This window comes from Calypte anna, chromosome 1 (assembly GCF_003957555.1).
Source record: "Calypte anna isolate BGI_N300 chromosome 1, bCalAnn1_v1.p, whole genome shotgun sequence".
In the NCBI taxonomy this organism is placed as follows: Eukaryota; Metazoa; Chordata; class Aves; order Apodiformes; family Trochilidae; genus Calypte; species Calypte anna.
The window spans coordinates 146,098,827-146,113,262 of NC_044244.1; the positions used below are offsets into that span (position 1 = coordinate 146,098,827).

General features: G+C 36.4%; 1 protein-coding gene across 1 annotated transcript in view; it reads right to left on the minus strand.

Moving 5' to 3' along the window:
- The window catches only part of PCCA (propionyl-CoA carboxylase subunit alpha), a 276,373-nt gene that overhangs the window by 188,670 nt on the left and 73,267 nt on the right, over positions 1–14,436 (minus strand). The window contains exons 8-9 of the mRNA XM_030446329.1: positions 8,483–8,519; positions 2,849–2,927 (exon numbers count right to left, since the gene is read on the minus strand). Coding sequence (XP_030302189.1) covers positions 2,849–2,927; positions 8,483–8,519 — 116 coding nt within the window. The remainder of the gene's footprint in view (positions 1–2,848; positions 2,928–8,482; positions 8,520–14,436) is intronic.

A 14,436-nucleotide genomic window follows, 5' to 3' on the forward strand; every position in this document is an offset into this window, starting at 1 on the left:
GTATGTGAAGAATCAGCTACACTATGACAGAAGTACTTCCAGATGCACACAGCAACAGAACTTTCTCAGGCTGTAAAGAACCTACAAACCTAAACTGTTCTTCTGTGATCTGCACTTCATTTTCAATATAATTTCAAGTGAGTATCTATTATGTGAAGAAAGGGCATCCTATATTCAATTTATCCAAATAAGACAACTGAGTAAGGACTATATAACATTAGAGTGAAGATAGAGTCACTTTAATTTCAAATGTGGATTAATGGCTTGAACTGTACACAAAACTCCATACTACAACACAACCAAAATTTAAAAAAAAAAAAAGAAAAGTGAATTAGGAGGGATTCATATCTGAAAAAGTTCAGCAGCAACACTACTTCAGATAAAGAGGCAGGGGTCAACACAGCAGACATCCACAGGCACTCAGAGCTATTTCTAATTAGAAATAGTAGCTCAAAGTTAGAAATCCTAGCTATAGCTGGAAAAATATCATAATACTGACAGAACTGAAGGAAAGGGGTATCTGAAAAGTGAAGAATGAAGCACCACTAAAGTACCACAGTGAATAATTCTGTAACAGTTAAGTAATTTCTATAGTCTTTTCAATTTTCAATGGCTATTTCCATGACACACCACACACTACATGCAAGCTTTGTTTCAATACGATGTATAGCCAGTTGATAAAATTTTCAACTATCCTATAAATTCAAACAAGTTTCACACAAAATTAGTCTATATAGGGTTATTTATTTTTTTCCAAATAGGGAATTAGTCCTACATGCCAAAGCCAAAGTAAGTTTACAAACCAAAATATTATCAATAGTTCTTCACATTCATCCTGCACCTGTCAACTCTGAAATACAAAGGCCATTCAGATACTGGCTTCTTAAGTCCGCCAATAGCTGAAAAATTGTTTATTACACAGATTTGGATAAAGCATGACAATTCTCATGAAAAGTTGTTGACATCATGTTATTAAAACTATCAGATACATTGTTTAGTCAGTAAGAAGTTCAATCACATTCAAAACACTTAATTGAATATTTTTCTTCAGACATGAAAAAGGCACAATCTTAGTTACACAACACAAATAATGGACATTTACAGCAAATCTTTTACAGTCTCATAGATGTTTCTTCAAGACAGACTAGAAGAGAAATTCAAATGCTCTATTTCATCTATATATGCAAAGTAAATGTGTTTCCACCTCCAGTCAAAAGGACTTTTGTTTTCACAAAAGGAGTAAGTAATGTGCAGACTTAATTTTACCTCCCTTGCTGCTTACCTGTGAATGCTAAAATAAGCACTTCTCCTTGATAAAGTATCAGCAAGTAGTGTCAGTCTGACTCAGACTAGGTGTTATTTTTCTTACCAATTTTAGCTATTACTCTATGAAATTGCACTGTAAAAACAAGGCTTGCATAACTTACAAAAAAGATAACATCACAGGCAAATACAGAGACAAATGGCATTTCAAAGGCTTTCCAAAAGCAAGGTAAGCATCTCAAACTATTAACGCAATATAATACTGGGTTAAAAAAATCTCCTACATTGATTTTTTTAAGCAAATGTACAAAAAACATCTATAGCCACCTCCATCAGGTGACTTTCTAAACAATAACCACAACTTTCCTCCAAAACAAATTATTAATCATGATTTTAGATCCAGTTTTCTATTTTTAAAGTTACTTTAATCAAGTTCCTTTGCTCCTTTCTGAGCACAACAAGAAATGAATGGCTTCCTTTCAAGTCCAGCATACACAATTGCTGCCTGAACAAGATCAAGGCAGTAATTTTCGATTCTAAAGCAGCTGGAACAAAGCATCCTTGTAAGAAATCACTTTATTCTAGATCTTCATTCTAATGCACAAAACCTTATTTTCCTATTTAGATTTTAATATAAATGGGCGAAAGATAGGAAAGCACAAAACCCCATTGCCTCATATTTTCTTTAAATCAAACATTTAACTGCTAGCCATTCATTACTTTTTTCCAGTTTTTAGTTTTTGACAAACAAAAATTTAACTCAAACATATGACAAATAGGTGACTAAATTACATTAATGACAATTTGAGCTGCACTTTGAGTTGATTCTAGAGTATGTGCTGCTCTTTCTATTTGGAAAGGAAAATATTAGAAAGGTTATCTGATTTTGGATCAAATAGGTTTTTTGCAGACTTGTAACAAAAAGCCTAAAACACTTTTTTCTGTAACATCAGTGGCACATGGGACCAAGCTCCTCACTGCCAGAGTATCAGCAGAGAATGGATTGTAAAACTTAAAGGCAGTAACAATGCATCTTGAAGTGTTCAGGATTCAGACAACCATTAAGAGACAAAAACGTGTATGTGTTTAAGCAAGCATCATTTCAAACAGGCAAAGCACAATAGTTTGCTGAGACAAGTATTTTAAACATCCAAGTATGCAACTTATTAGTGTATATTCTGGAAACATCATCTACTTTTACAGAACTAAGGGCACACAAGGTTTGCGAATAAGGGCCAGTAAGTATTCTACCTACCACACAATCAGTGTTCTGAAAGGCACACAGCAAAATGCCATTCACAGCCAACACTTAGAGTCTATCCCTGAGCTAAAGGCAGTTGTAAGTGTTGGGATTTTGCTGAAATTAATCAACTGTGTTTTATAAGGTTTATGCAAAAATCTATTTTAAATAGACATATACCAACTCCCAAGGTATACCACTCACTATATGAAAGGGAGAAAAGCAAATAATATCCAATTTCTCTGTTTAACATTTTGTATCTGCTCAACTGTCAGCTCACAGAGACTTAATGGGACTTTAGTAACCGCAGCATTCATCAAGGCAAGGTTTTGGACAGCATCTCACCTGGTCTCTTCATCATCCCAAGCGATTCTCATGCCTTTCCCACCACCACCTGCTGAGGCCTTGATCATGACAGGGTAGCCTAACAGCAGGGAACAATTAGACAGAAGTTCAAACTTTGTTCAATTGGTCAGAGGAACATGACAACTGACCACATGTCCAATAATGCCAGAAGACAATAACTTCGTTTATTAAAACACTTCGTTTGGAGAGGGAGAGAGAGAGAGAGAGGAGAGATTTTTCTTGAGACTTAACTGTCAGTGCAGAAATTTCTGAAGCAAAGAAAGGTTGTCTTCTCCATTTCATTTATACTAAAAAAAGCACTGAATGAATTATTCCCAAGTAACAAAGTGATTTATGAATAAAGGCATTTGACCTTTTGAAGTTCATATTTCTCGAGGGACAAAATTCTTTTCTTACTGCTGAAATAAGTTATAGCTGTGATAAAAACATTACTAGCAAAAATAAGCAGATCTTCATCTCTTGTTAGTCAAAAGATTCAGTAAGCATATCTGTACATTATCAACAGATCTGATGCAGTATATTTTAAATAACAGAATACCTCAAAATAACTGTGCTGATCAGATATTACAAAATAGTACCACAAAACCCAAATTACTTTACAATTAAAAGGATGTCCCCCAAACTGACAATTAAGAAAAAATCAGCAGCATACATATGACAGTGTTGTGCATAGTTGGTAGTATTTAACTCTCTGAATAAGATACCCCAAAATGGGTATGAGACAGGACCCTAGTTTTCTAAAAGCTAGAAACCTACAGTAACAGACCATGCAGTTTAAAAGCAGATTTATCTATCACTATCTTGTAATACTGTATTTTAATTCAAAGCAACTTCCTAAAACAATTTCTTTTTCATAACAGTGAACTTCACCTTTTTCCTATATGAACCTAAAGAAACTTGAAAATTAAGGCTCCAATTAGAAAGTTTTTGACATATCTAGGACAGCAGAAAATTCTTTTAAGCCTTTACTGAAAATTTTAACATTAAGCCAAACATCAGACCAGCTGATACTGTCTGGCAAGAATCCACCTGTCCTTGTAAATTGAAGATACATTCTATAAAAGGCTTTGATCTGGGGACAGAAAGGGACATTTGAATATGGTTGCCAATAGAATTTTTTAAGTTTGCCATCATATGTGTGAAGTTTACATTTCTTTATGGAATGTAGGAGTACTCTTGCTCTGCCAAGTGACAGTGATACAGTATGTCCACTTCCTCCCCAAAGTCATTTGACTGAACAGAGGCTCAGGAGAAGATCATTAAAACCAGCAAGATCTGGAAAGCCTTTCACTTAAGAAGATGGAAGGGGACACAAAGAGGAAGCACGATACAAGCATAAGAAACAGTGATGTTGACTGGAAGGTAGGAAAGCAGCAACAGTACAAGAGAACATTAACAAAGTAATAGCAAAAATCAGTAGAACAGTTTTCAACATAAAGTAATTACTGTGGAAGCCCATGCTACAGAGCATTCAGAGCACAGTTCAACGATGCAGAAAGGTAACAGATAAACATATGTAGAGCACAACCAAGTTCCTCTAGGCAGGGATGACCAAAAGGCTATATTTTAGAGTACAGAGTACTGGTATGGTAAGATGAAAGAGCCATACAAAAAAGCTTGCTAGAGCACCTCATACATCCTCCTATGAAACATCTGAGGCTGCCCACAAGAGGGGTATGGAATAAGTATTATCTTATCAACATACCCCTGGTGATCAAACTGACGGTGTTTGATCCAGAACTACACTAAATACTTTCTGGGCCTCTACAAGCCCAGACATAAAAGGACTAACACTAGACTGCATGCAGCAAACAGTGAATTTCAATTGAAATGCAGCATGTGTCTAAACAAGTGCAATTTATGTAGGCTGTAGCTGCTTTTCCAGATCCTCAGCAACTGCCAGGCTCCCAGACAAATCACTGGCTATCTTGAAATCAATAAAAACCACATCTTCTATGATTATATGCAAGAAATGAGATTTAACCAGGTAACACTAGTGAACTTCCACCTCAGGCAACACTATTACCAGCTGAAGACTCTCCAACTCAAAAGGCTGCAAGTCTGAAGTAAGCATTACTTTAAGCCTTACTGTGGCAAATTCACTATGGCACTTCCCACCATCTAATCTATCTTATTCAGTGTTTCACATACTTGAAAAAAATCAATTGTGCTCACAATTTCAGTCTAACATTATCAGTCTCCTGAATGGCTTGCTGATTTTAACTCTGTAAGCAGTCTAGTTCCAATTTACTGTTCTTTCCTTTCAGCAGCAAAATAGGCATTTGAACGGTGAGTCTTGGTGAGTCTTTATATGCTATAGAATATGGAAGTTCATAGATCACAGCTCACATGATTAAACTATCAAACAGGATGTATGGGCTACTGGTATCACTCACCAAGTGTAGACCATTTTGCTTCCACCCAAATATATGTACTGATGACAATTTTAACCATGCTGGTACAGAAGTTGGTTAAAGGTTCCAGAGAGACACAACATAGTTTAAAGAAATCTATATCAGAGTAAGGGCTGTTTTGAAGATACACTCAGCTCTTTAGCTTAGGAAGAAAAAAAAATTCCAGCAGATCTTTACAAGTTGGGGTGACTATTAGCCAGTCCTCTGAAAATAAGGGGACTTGAACTTTTGCTCAAATACACCTTTACACTGGGACACCAAACTAAGCTAAACAGCTGTTTTTTTGGCCAGTACCAAAGACTGAAGTGTGCTCTTGACAAGGAAGGCTTTGTAGAATCTAAGTTTTGAATATCTATTGGGTAGATCAGGATGCATTACTCATCATTCAGGACCACTTTTGTACTATTCAGCAGCAATAAACATTGCTCAAGTATAGCCACATGGAGTAGTTGAATTAGTTGTGGAAAGGGAGAAGCATGCAAACAATTTCCAGTAACATTTGTAAGAACCCACAATAAAAGTAACAGAGTCTCACAAAGCAGGCATACTTTTAAGGAGTACAGCTTTCACCTTTCCCTTAAATTAGACAATTTACACTAAATCAACACTGTAGGTAAGAATAAAAACTATACTTTTTTGATAGACTTAGGTTCTTTTGTCACATCTGAAGGATTAGTCTAAAAAGATCTTAGGCAGGAAGGTAAAAAGCTGACAAAATCTGAAGTTCATCTGGCAAACTTTTCCTGTTAAATAGGTAATATTATCCTTTGGTTTTTTTCAGGATGGTTACAACTCTGAGAATCTGAATGGTAAAAGAAGTAAACTTCTGGTGTCCCACAGCTGTTAATATTAAAACAACAGTGGTAAAGAGTGGGAACTATCATTTTTATAAAGATGCAGGTAGTAGACAACAGAATACATTGTGCAATATCAACTTGTGAAGTACTCAATGTGGCAACACCAGATTCTTTTCAATGTCCGTTATTGAAAAGCAAGCACTAATTATAGCTTTGTCAAATGAAACCTGATGAAAAAGTGTTTCTCACCTCTTCAGTTTTGTACAAACTCATTTAGTTTAACTGCCAGCATTTCATAGTTAATTATTTTTCAAATTTAAAAGTAAAATTTTTTCACCCATGATTCAGAAATCAAGAAGCCATTGGCTTTTAATTTACAACATACAGATTTAAAACTTGCATGGGAAAAGAGTGATTGAACACTAGAGAAAGGATCACAAGAGAAGAACACCTTGAAGACAGAAGAGAAACTACAGAAAGGAGCTATTACAGCAATTTGTGCCTGAACTACTTCTAACTCCTGATTTATCTTATTATCTCTGTCACATTCCCTCTTCACAGCTTGGGAGAGCACATCTCAAATGAGGGGCCTAAGATGGGCTTTACTCCCTCACTAACAAAATTTGTACCCTTAACTAAGTCACTGAAACAGGTACAGGTGCCATGCTCCACTACTACTGGATTTTTCAGCCATAACACGAGAGTAAAAACAGAAAAAACACAGAGAGCAAGACAATATTACACAATGTTTTAGAGTTTTAAGAGCTAATCCACAAATTATTTTTTTTAGTTATTACTTAAAATGTATTTGCAAGACTGAGGTTTTTATTCTGGTTAGTGATCACGATTAGATGGCTTAACCAAACTGATCAACTGGTCAAAACATAGCTGGAGAAAAAAAGTAGAAAAGATATTTTTCTTTAACTCCAGGGCATCATATTATCAACTTTTTTTGTATCAAAACAGTTTAAGAAATTGCCATCTAGATAAAGCCCTACCTATCTGACTGTAACTGACTTCAGTATTTAGTCATTTAATGTAGCCTTGATGTAATAGCTTCCAAAGTGCTACCAAGACAGGAATCAGCCAACAGAACACCAGAAGAAAATTAAGCATAAATGCACATTAAAGGGCATCTAGGAAGCCAATGAATTAATCAAAACTGCTTTAAAAATACTTCCAGGAAATCTTTGAAACACAAGAGCAAGAAAACCTATTGAAATGAAACTGAATTTAAAAAAAATACATACTATTACAGTTAAGGACTAAAACCAATTTTATTTACAGTTCTCCCCAAAAATGTTCCAGTTTGGTAGCTAATCTCTTCCTTTTGTTTCTGCTCCCATGACAGTGATCTGTAATCACCTGATTTCACAACAAGAACAAAGGATGATCCCCAGAAACACCAACTTCAACTGTGCCAGCCTAAAAGCCAGCCAAGCCCATCCTGAGGGGTTTCAGGGCAGTAAACCAGTGCAGAGTAAGAACCCCAACAACTTCCACTTGCCAGAAGTGGAAAGGTGTTACATTGACAAAAAGACATCTGTAGCAGTGCAAGTCCCAATTTCCATTTGGCATAGCCACAGCTTCTGACACAGCTGAGATGTATCTGCAACCAGACCAGTGAATAAAAGCTTCAAATGAAGATACATCCTTTGAATTATGTAGCTGTGATAAACCTAAATAGCTTCACATGCCAACTAGCACTTAAAATAAAGAAAAAAACCCAAGAAAAATCTTACTGCATTCAATCCTTCTTCTAGAAAGCTTTTAAGATCATGTGTAACTTCAAGCATATGGTTAAATATTTTCCCTAATACTAAGCTTTAGTAAATAAAAGCCAAAACTCATTAAACACATTACACTTAACCTTCATCAAAATGAGTCCCAGACAGTTTGCTGGTTGCTCTTTTCATCATTCTGTGAGATTTTCAGAAGCTGAGTAATGACTTTATTCCAGAAAGCACAGAAGAAAGGCTGGTGGTCTGGATGATATTCAAGCTAACTGCGGTCCAAAGAGTGACAAAGAATGAGGATTATAACATTACCGGTGTCAACCTCTATGTAAGGAGAAACGAGCCATGCCTAACTTCTATCATGTCCAATTGCAGGTATACTTTGAAATAACTCATTTAGAGAGCTACTCATTACTGCAAATTACATGCATTCCACAAATCATGGCTGCACTTGCTCTGTGAAGTCCAGTTTGTAAAGCTAAAATGTGATGATTTAAGAGACAGGGCGTTAATGCCTAGATTCTCTCCGTCTTACAGGCAACAGGGAAGTTAAAAACTATTAAAACATTATTTGTTCTATAGGGATTACTTATTACACATTCAATTTAGTCAACTGCGTCTGCTGAGGGGCACACAAATCCCACCATAGCTAATTTAAGAACTTACCAATTTCCCTTGCAATTCTGACAGCTTCATCTGCATCCTGTAAAAGCAGGAAATGAGACCCAACGTTAATCCCATCAGCCATTGCACTGTGTCCTGAGGGCACTCATATATTGCACTACTGTCTCCTCTGATTCATTTAATGTTTGATTTTACAACCTTCTGACCCTTTTCAGCCAAAGGAATGTAAAATTAATACCATAAGTGGAATGTAAATTCTACCTCATCATTAGTATACCGAGAAACTCAAAGCAATGAGGAATCAGCTGACAGGAAACACAACCAGGATCCCGAAATTATTTTCTGCAGTTGTAGGAATTTAATGCTAGAATTTAGAAGTTTACAATCAATAATGGACCATAAATCAGATCGTTAAAGTTTGTTCACTGCCAGCTTATTTCTGTCCTCACAGGTCCTTCTTGTGTTTTCCTGGCTGTTGTCAGTAGGGGGAGTTGATTCCCTATTGTTTGGGAGTGACTCAGGTTCAGAAAACTTTCAGAACTTCTTGAAAGACTTTTTTTGTCGAGCGAAGAAGACAAACATTTTCTTTTAGTGAGTTCCTCGTTCTAAAGAAAGAACTTTAAATGCACCATTTTAAACTGTATCTGAAATAAGAGGATTCATATAATTGTTTCCATTTAAGAGTCTGCACATTACTAGTTAGTGGATGACAATTAGAAAAATTCTTTTGTTGATCCTACCCATTGCTTCAGCTGATTCATACCACTACAGCCTAGTAAAATAAAAAATAAATTAAAAAAAAAAAATTAAAAAAAGCACTAGAAAGCCCAGGGAATAAAACACAAAATGCTTGAATTGCTTATTAATTCGTGAATAAATCTCTTAATTCTGGTTTCTTCTACTGATAACAAGATATTTCCATTATACACTATGTGAAAGAAAAAGGGTTAAATTACAGTGGCGTGGGTTAAGTTCGAAAATTCCATCCAAATTTGCTAATATTTATACTATTCCATCACGTGCAATAAAACATTTGTATGGAAGGCAGTAATGTCTAGAAACCACCAGCTGCTAAGTGCATCTGAAACTTATGGGGGCTGACTTATGAACATTAAAATGAAACCTGATATTTTTAAAGCTTTCAAGACAATCCGTTTTAAAAGCACCCAGGTCAGAACTTTTAAAAAAAAAAATCGTAAGAAATGTTCATACCTGGTTCATTTATGTCCGATAATAAAACAAAATCCTCTTTAAAAGTCCTCAGTACCTAGTAACAGCCCCATGAAGAATAAGGGGGCTGGCAGGGGAAGTTGTCAGAAAATTTAATTTCCTTTCATTAGCTAGTCTGCTCCACAAATCGGTGCTTGTTAAGTTCAAAGCAGTCCTGAAAGCAACATCAGTTTTAAGTCTTTTTACTCCAGTCACATCTGTTAATGAGATTTTTTCCAAATAACAATTGTTTTTAAGTCAAGAGATAAATCCACCAAACCCCCACCCAAGGAAAAAAAAAGGGGGTGGGGGAGGAAAAAAAAATTAAAAAAAAAATCAGGGTTTACTGTTTTATTACACCTTGCTGCTTTCCATGACCCTGCACTCTCCAAATTTTAGCTTAAAGGGATAAAATGCATGAAAAGGGTCATTTAAGAATGTTAGTGGTTTCCACACATTGAGTTTGAAGGTTCTTTGTTCCTGCCTGTGACAGTTATGCGAGAATACTTCCCCTTAATAGCCTCTCTGTCAGGAAGTGTTAAACCTGCCAAATGCAGACAATTAGAGCCTCTTGAACAAAATGCAGGAAGAGTGATGACTGATGAAGAGCCACGATTATAGCCGAGAAGGAAACTTTTACATTTCTTTTCTCTTGCAAATTCACTCATATATTTGCAAAATAGAATTAAGAGGGGGGGAAGCAAACAGGGTGATTTTTTTTTTTTTTTTTTTTTTTTTTGCACTTAAGTTACCTGCAAACAAGTGGCTGACACATTGCAGTCCGCAGGAAGACAAGCTGCAAGTCATTACAGGGAGACTTTGCACTGACACTGGATTTTTATACTTGCATACAACAACTCTAAGTACGCTCTCTACAACTCCCTGAAAGGAGGGGGTAGCCAGGGGGGGTTGGTCTCTTTTCCCAGGCAACTCTCAGCAAGACAAGAGGGCACGGTCTTAAGTTGTGCTGGGGGAAGTTTAGGTTGGATATTAGAAAGAATTTCTTTACCGAGAGGGTGATCAGACAGTGGAATGGGCTGCCCAGGGAAGTAGTGGATTCTCCGTCCCTGGAGATATTTAAAAAGAGACTGGATGTGGCACTCAGTGCCATGGTCTGGTAACTGCAGCAGTAGTGGATCAGGGGTTGGACTTGATGATCTCTGAGGTCCCTTCCAACCCAGCCAATTCTATGATTCTGTGATTCTAAGTAATAAGCAGCATCGTACCAACAGCACTCATTGTCTCAGTTCTGCCTTGAACAGACTGAAGTCATCTGCCCAGCAGAGTTATTAATTTACACTACTGAACACTTTTTTCGTTTACAGTTCTACTATATTAAAACCCAAACTCTAAGATTAACAAAGAAAAAGTCATGCATATTCAAATCCTTGAGCCTTCAGAGAACATTTCTGAAATATAAAGCAACATTATGCTGTGATTTAAAGAAAAAACTAAAAAAAAACTAATGAACTGACACATCAAAACCTCTGATAAGTCTTTATCTTCCATTAGAAAGTATGTTTTACTATCATGCATTTCATTTACAGATTACATAAATAGTGCAGCAGTTTGAATACTCAAATTTAAGACAGGGGTTTTTTGTGCTACAAATCTAAAATTACTTATTATAGATACACATTTACCATCAGGGGGAAAAAAATAAATGCTATGACACTGAATAACACGCAAGTCCATATGTGCAAAATACACAAGCACACTGGTACTAAGGGAATTTTGAATTACTTTTTTTTTTAAAGCAAATATCCTCAGTGACTTACTGCCATTTCAGTTAAAAACACATTAGCCACACTACCATTTCCCCAAAATAAACTGGAGATTGTCAAGAAATACATAACTTTGGCACCAAATAAAAGTGTTGAACTAACAGTACAAGTTTATAAAAATCATAGGAGTTATAAAAGTGTCACATTTTTTTACAAATTACTGGTTTCATTTAACTAAAAATCCATAAAATAACCATTTGGCTTAAAAATTTCCAACCTCCTAATTTCATTTACATGCCTCCCTGCCACGTACCAGCAGGTGGAGACAAAAAAGCAAAACTATTTTGATGTAAAGGAATGCCAAGATAAAGTTGTTGAAGAGACTCTTCGAGCTGTAAAATATTGTATTAATTAACAACTACGTAACACTTTTCACGGCTGAAACTGTTGTCATGTCCAGCCCATGTCCAGTCTCCAACAATTTCTCCATAAATACATTCATCCTTTAATACCAAGGTCAATAGCACAAACAGAAGAATATAGCTGAAACAGATACCTGAAATTTAAATACAGTAAATTCATAGCCTTGGTGGAAACCTTCAATGTTTCTACTGACATCAGTGATACCAAGTGGACACACAGAGACCTAAGTTTTCTGGGTCTACATCCAAATATGTTGTTCTTCCAGCCATAAAACCAAACCAGCTGTATATGGTGAAACAATAGAAAAATCTTTATCCCCTTGCCTTTCCTTTGCCAGTTTTTCATCATAACATCTCCTTATATTCATTACTTATCCTCTACCTTGTTCATGCCACTTATTCCTCTTCACTCACTTAGAGACAATACATATTCACAGATAGAGCCACTGCGCATGTGGATTAATATTAATTCTTTTAATTAAGCCTATTAAAACCCCAGTATTTACTGCCTCTCCCAATCAGGTTTTAGGAAAATAATTGTACTTACAGACTTTGAAATTAACTACCTTTGAATGCTTTTGGCCCTCTAGCTGACAGCATCAGACTGAATAGCCCTTGCCCCAGCCAACTGAGAAACTGAACCAGGATTCAGAAGAAAATTACTTATTGTCAACCTACCCTCCCCACTCTCACTCCACATCCTCAGTTTCTATTCTACAGTATTTGCCTATATCAGAACAGTTAGTTGTGTCTCCTATGCCAAGCATCCCCACCCTCTTCAATCCTTCCAGGTCCTTAGGTACTCTGTTGAGAGGCTTCCTTCTCTTAAATTTATTATTTTGTTTCCACTCACTGGGAATATTTCTTCATGCAATTTCTCCACGAAGTTATTACAAAAGCTTAGCATCTCCAGTGTCTAGCATCTCCAGTGTCTACCATATATGAAGTGCTAAGCAGCATAAATAAAAAATTATTCATGAAGGACTTGTTTATCTGCAGCACCATTTATGAAGTGCTTGATAAAGACAACTCTTCGATTTCCAGCTAAATTCTGTAATGAATTATGAAGCAACGGAAGTTGTTACTCTGCATTCACTTTAACTATTCAACCACATATGCAACTGATCTTTCTTAACTTCTAGCATTGTCAGAGGTATGAATGCAGTTTTCTTCCAGCTTTATGAGTCTCCATTATAAAGATGAAACCACTTTTAATCAGCTCAAGCATCAAGTAGGCAATTAACTCCTTTCCAGGACCTTTAGAGTTTTTATGTCTCAAGAAAGAGCCCTCAAAGATTCTGAAAGCTTCATAACTCTGACCAAAACAGGTGTCTCACAGAATGGCAGAAACCCTCTGCAGCTCTTCTGACTGTACCTGCTATCACAGAACTTCGCCTTTCTAAACTTAGTCTGAATTTGCAAAATAGTACATCAAGCTCTAACCAAAGGTCAGATGTCCTCTATGACCTAATCACTCGGGTATTCATCTGAGCACAAACACATTATCACAGGAAGGAGATCAGAGAACAAACACAGGCACATATTTAGATCCATTGCAAGGATGTGAATGTCAATTATCAGATGTTTTATTTCCTAAAAAGTAGTAACCAAAACACTGATTAACCTGAAATTTTCATCTCCCCTTCCTGACAGAAGCTACAACACTGGCAATGTCTGCAACACCTGCAACTCTCCTTTTTCTTCATTAGTGGTTACACTGCAGGGTTTGTTGGTTTTGTTGGGGGGTTATTTTTTTTGTTGTTGCCTTTTTTTTTTAATCCCACTCTTTTTCATCAAAACTCTTCTTCCATAGAACTGATGATAGCAACACTTCAAGATTAAACAACTACTGCACAGTTCCTTTCAGTAGCTAAGAACTGGAGATGCTCACTCACTCACTACTACATTCCAGTTCATTTGGTGTAAAGACTGTTGCTGCATACAGCTGGTGACAACCAGGACCACTTATTCCTTCATTTTGTGTCAGGAACTCTGATAATTGCCAAAAAGCAAAGCAAGTAAAGGTCTTCAAAACAAATGCATACAGCTAAGTAGCTCAGTTTCACTTATTATATGGCTACCTGTCCATAACCCACCAGCTCACTTTGCCAGGTTTGTCTGTCACTATTAACAGAATAGTGACCCTTCCATAAGTTTTAACTTGAGATAAAACAAGCAATTTTGAGGATTTGATTATGCATTAGAAATAGTCTTGTGAAGTTTAAATGATTAATTCAAAGTTCTCCAAGGTAGATATTTTTCTGAAAGGTATTTTCAGAATTTCTAGAATATTCAGGATCTCAGATAGAGCAGAGGACCTTACACACAACAGCTTGGCTGCTGTTATATCTTGCAAGTGCTAGAGGACCACATCCACAAGCACTTCTAAAGCATGCAACAAAAACTTGAAGGAATGCTTCCTTCAGCTTATTTCTGCCAGACCTCAGCATATGCCAGCCCAGAAGTCACATGGACCCCTCTAGAAGAGGAACAATTCCTTGCACTTTTACCTGTTGCAGCATATCCCACTGCCAGCAATTTCTGTCAGGAGTACTGAAAAATTCTCTTGTGCACTTTCACCTTCGCTATTTCATGATTTTACTAGCCAGGTTCTCAAGGCATCCTCATCAAAACAGAATTT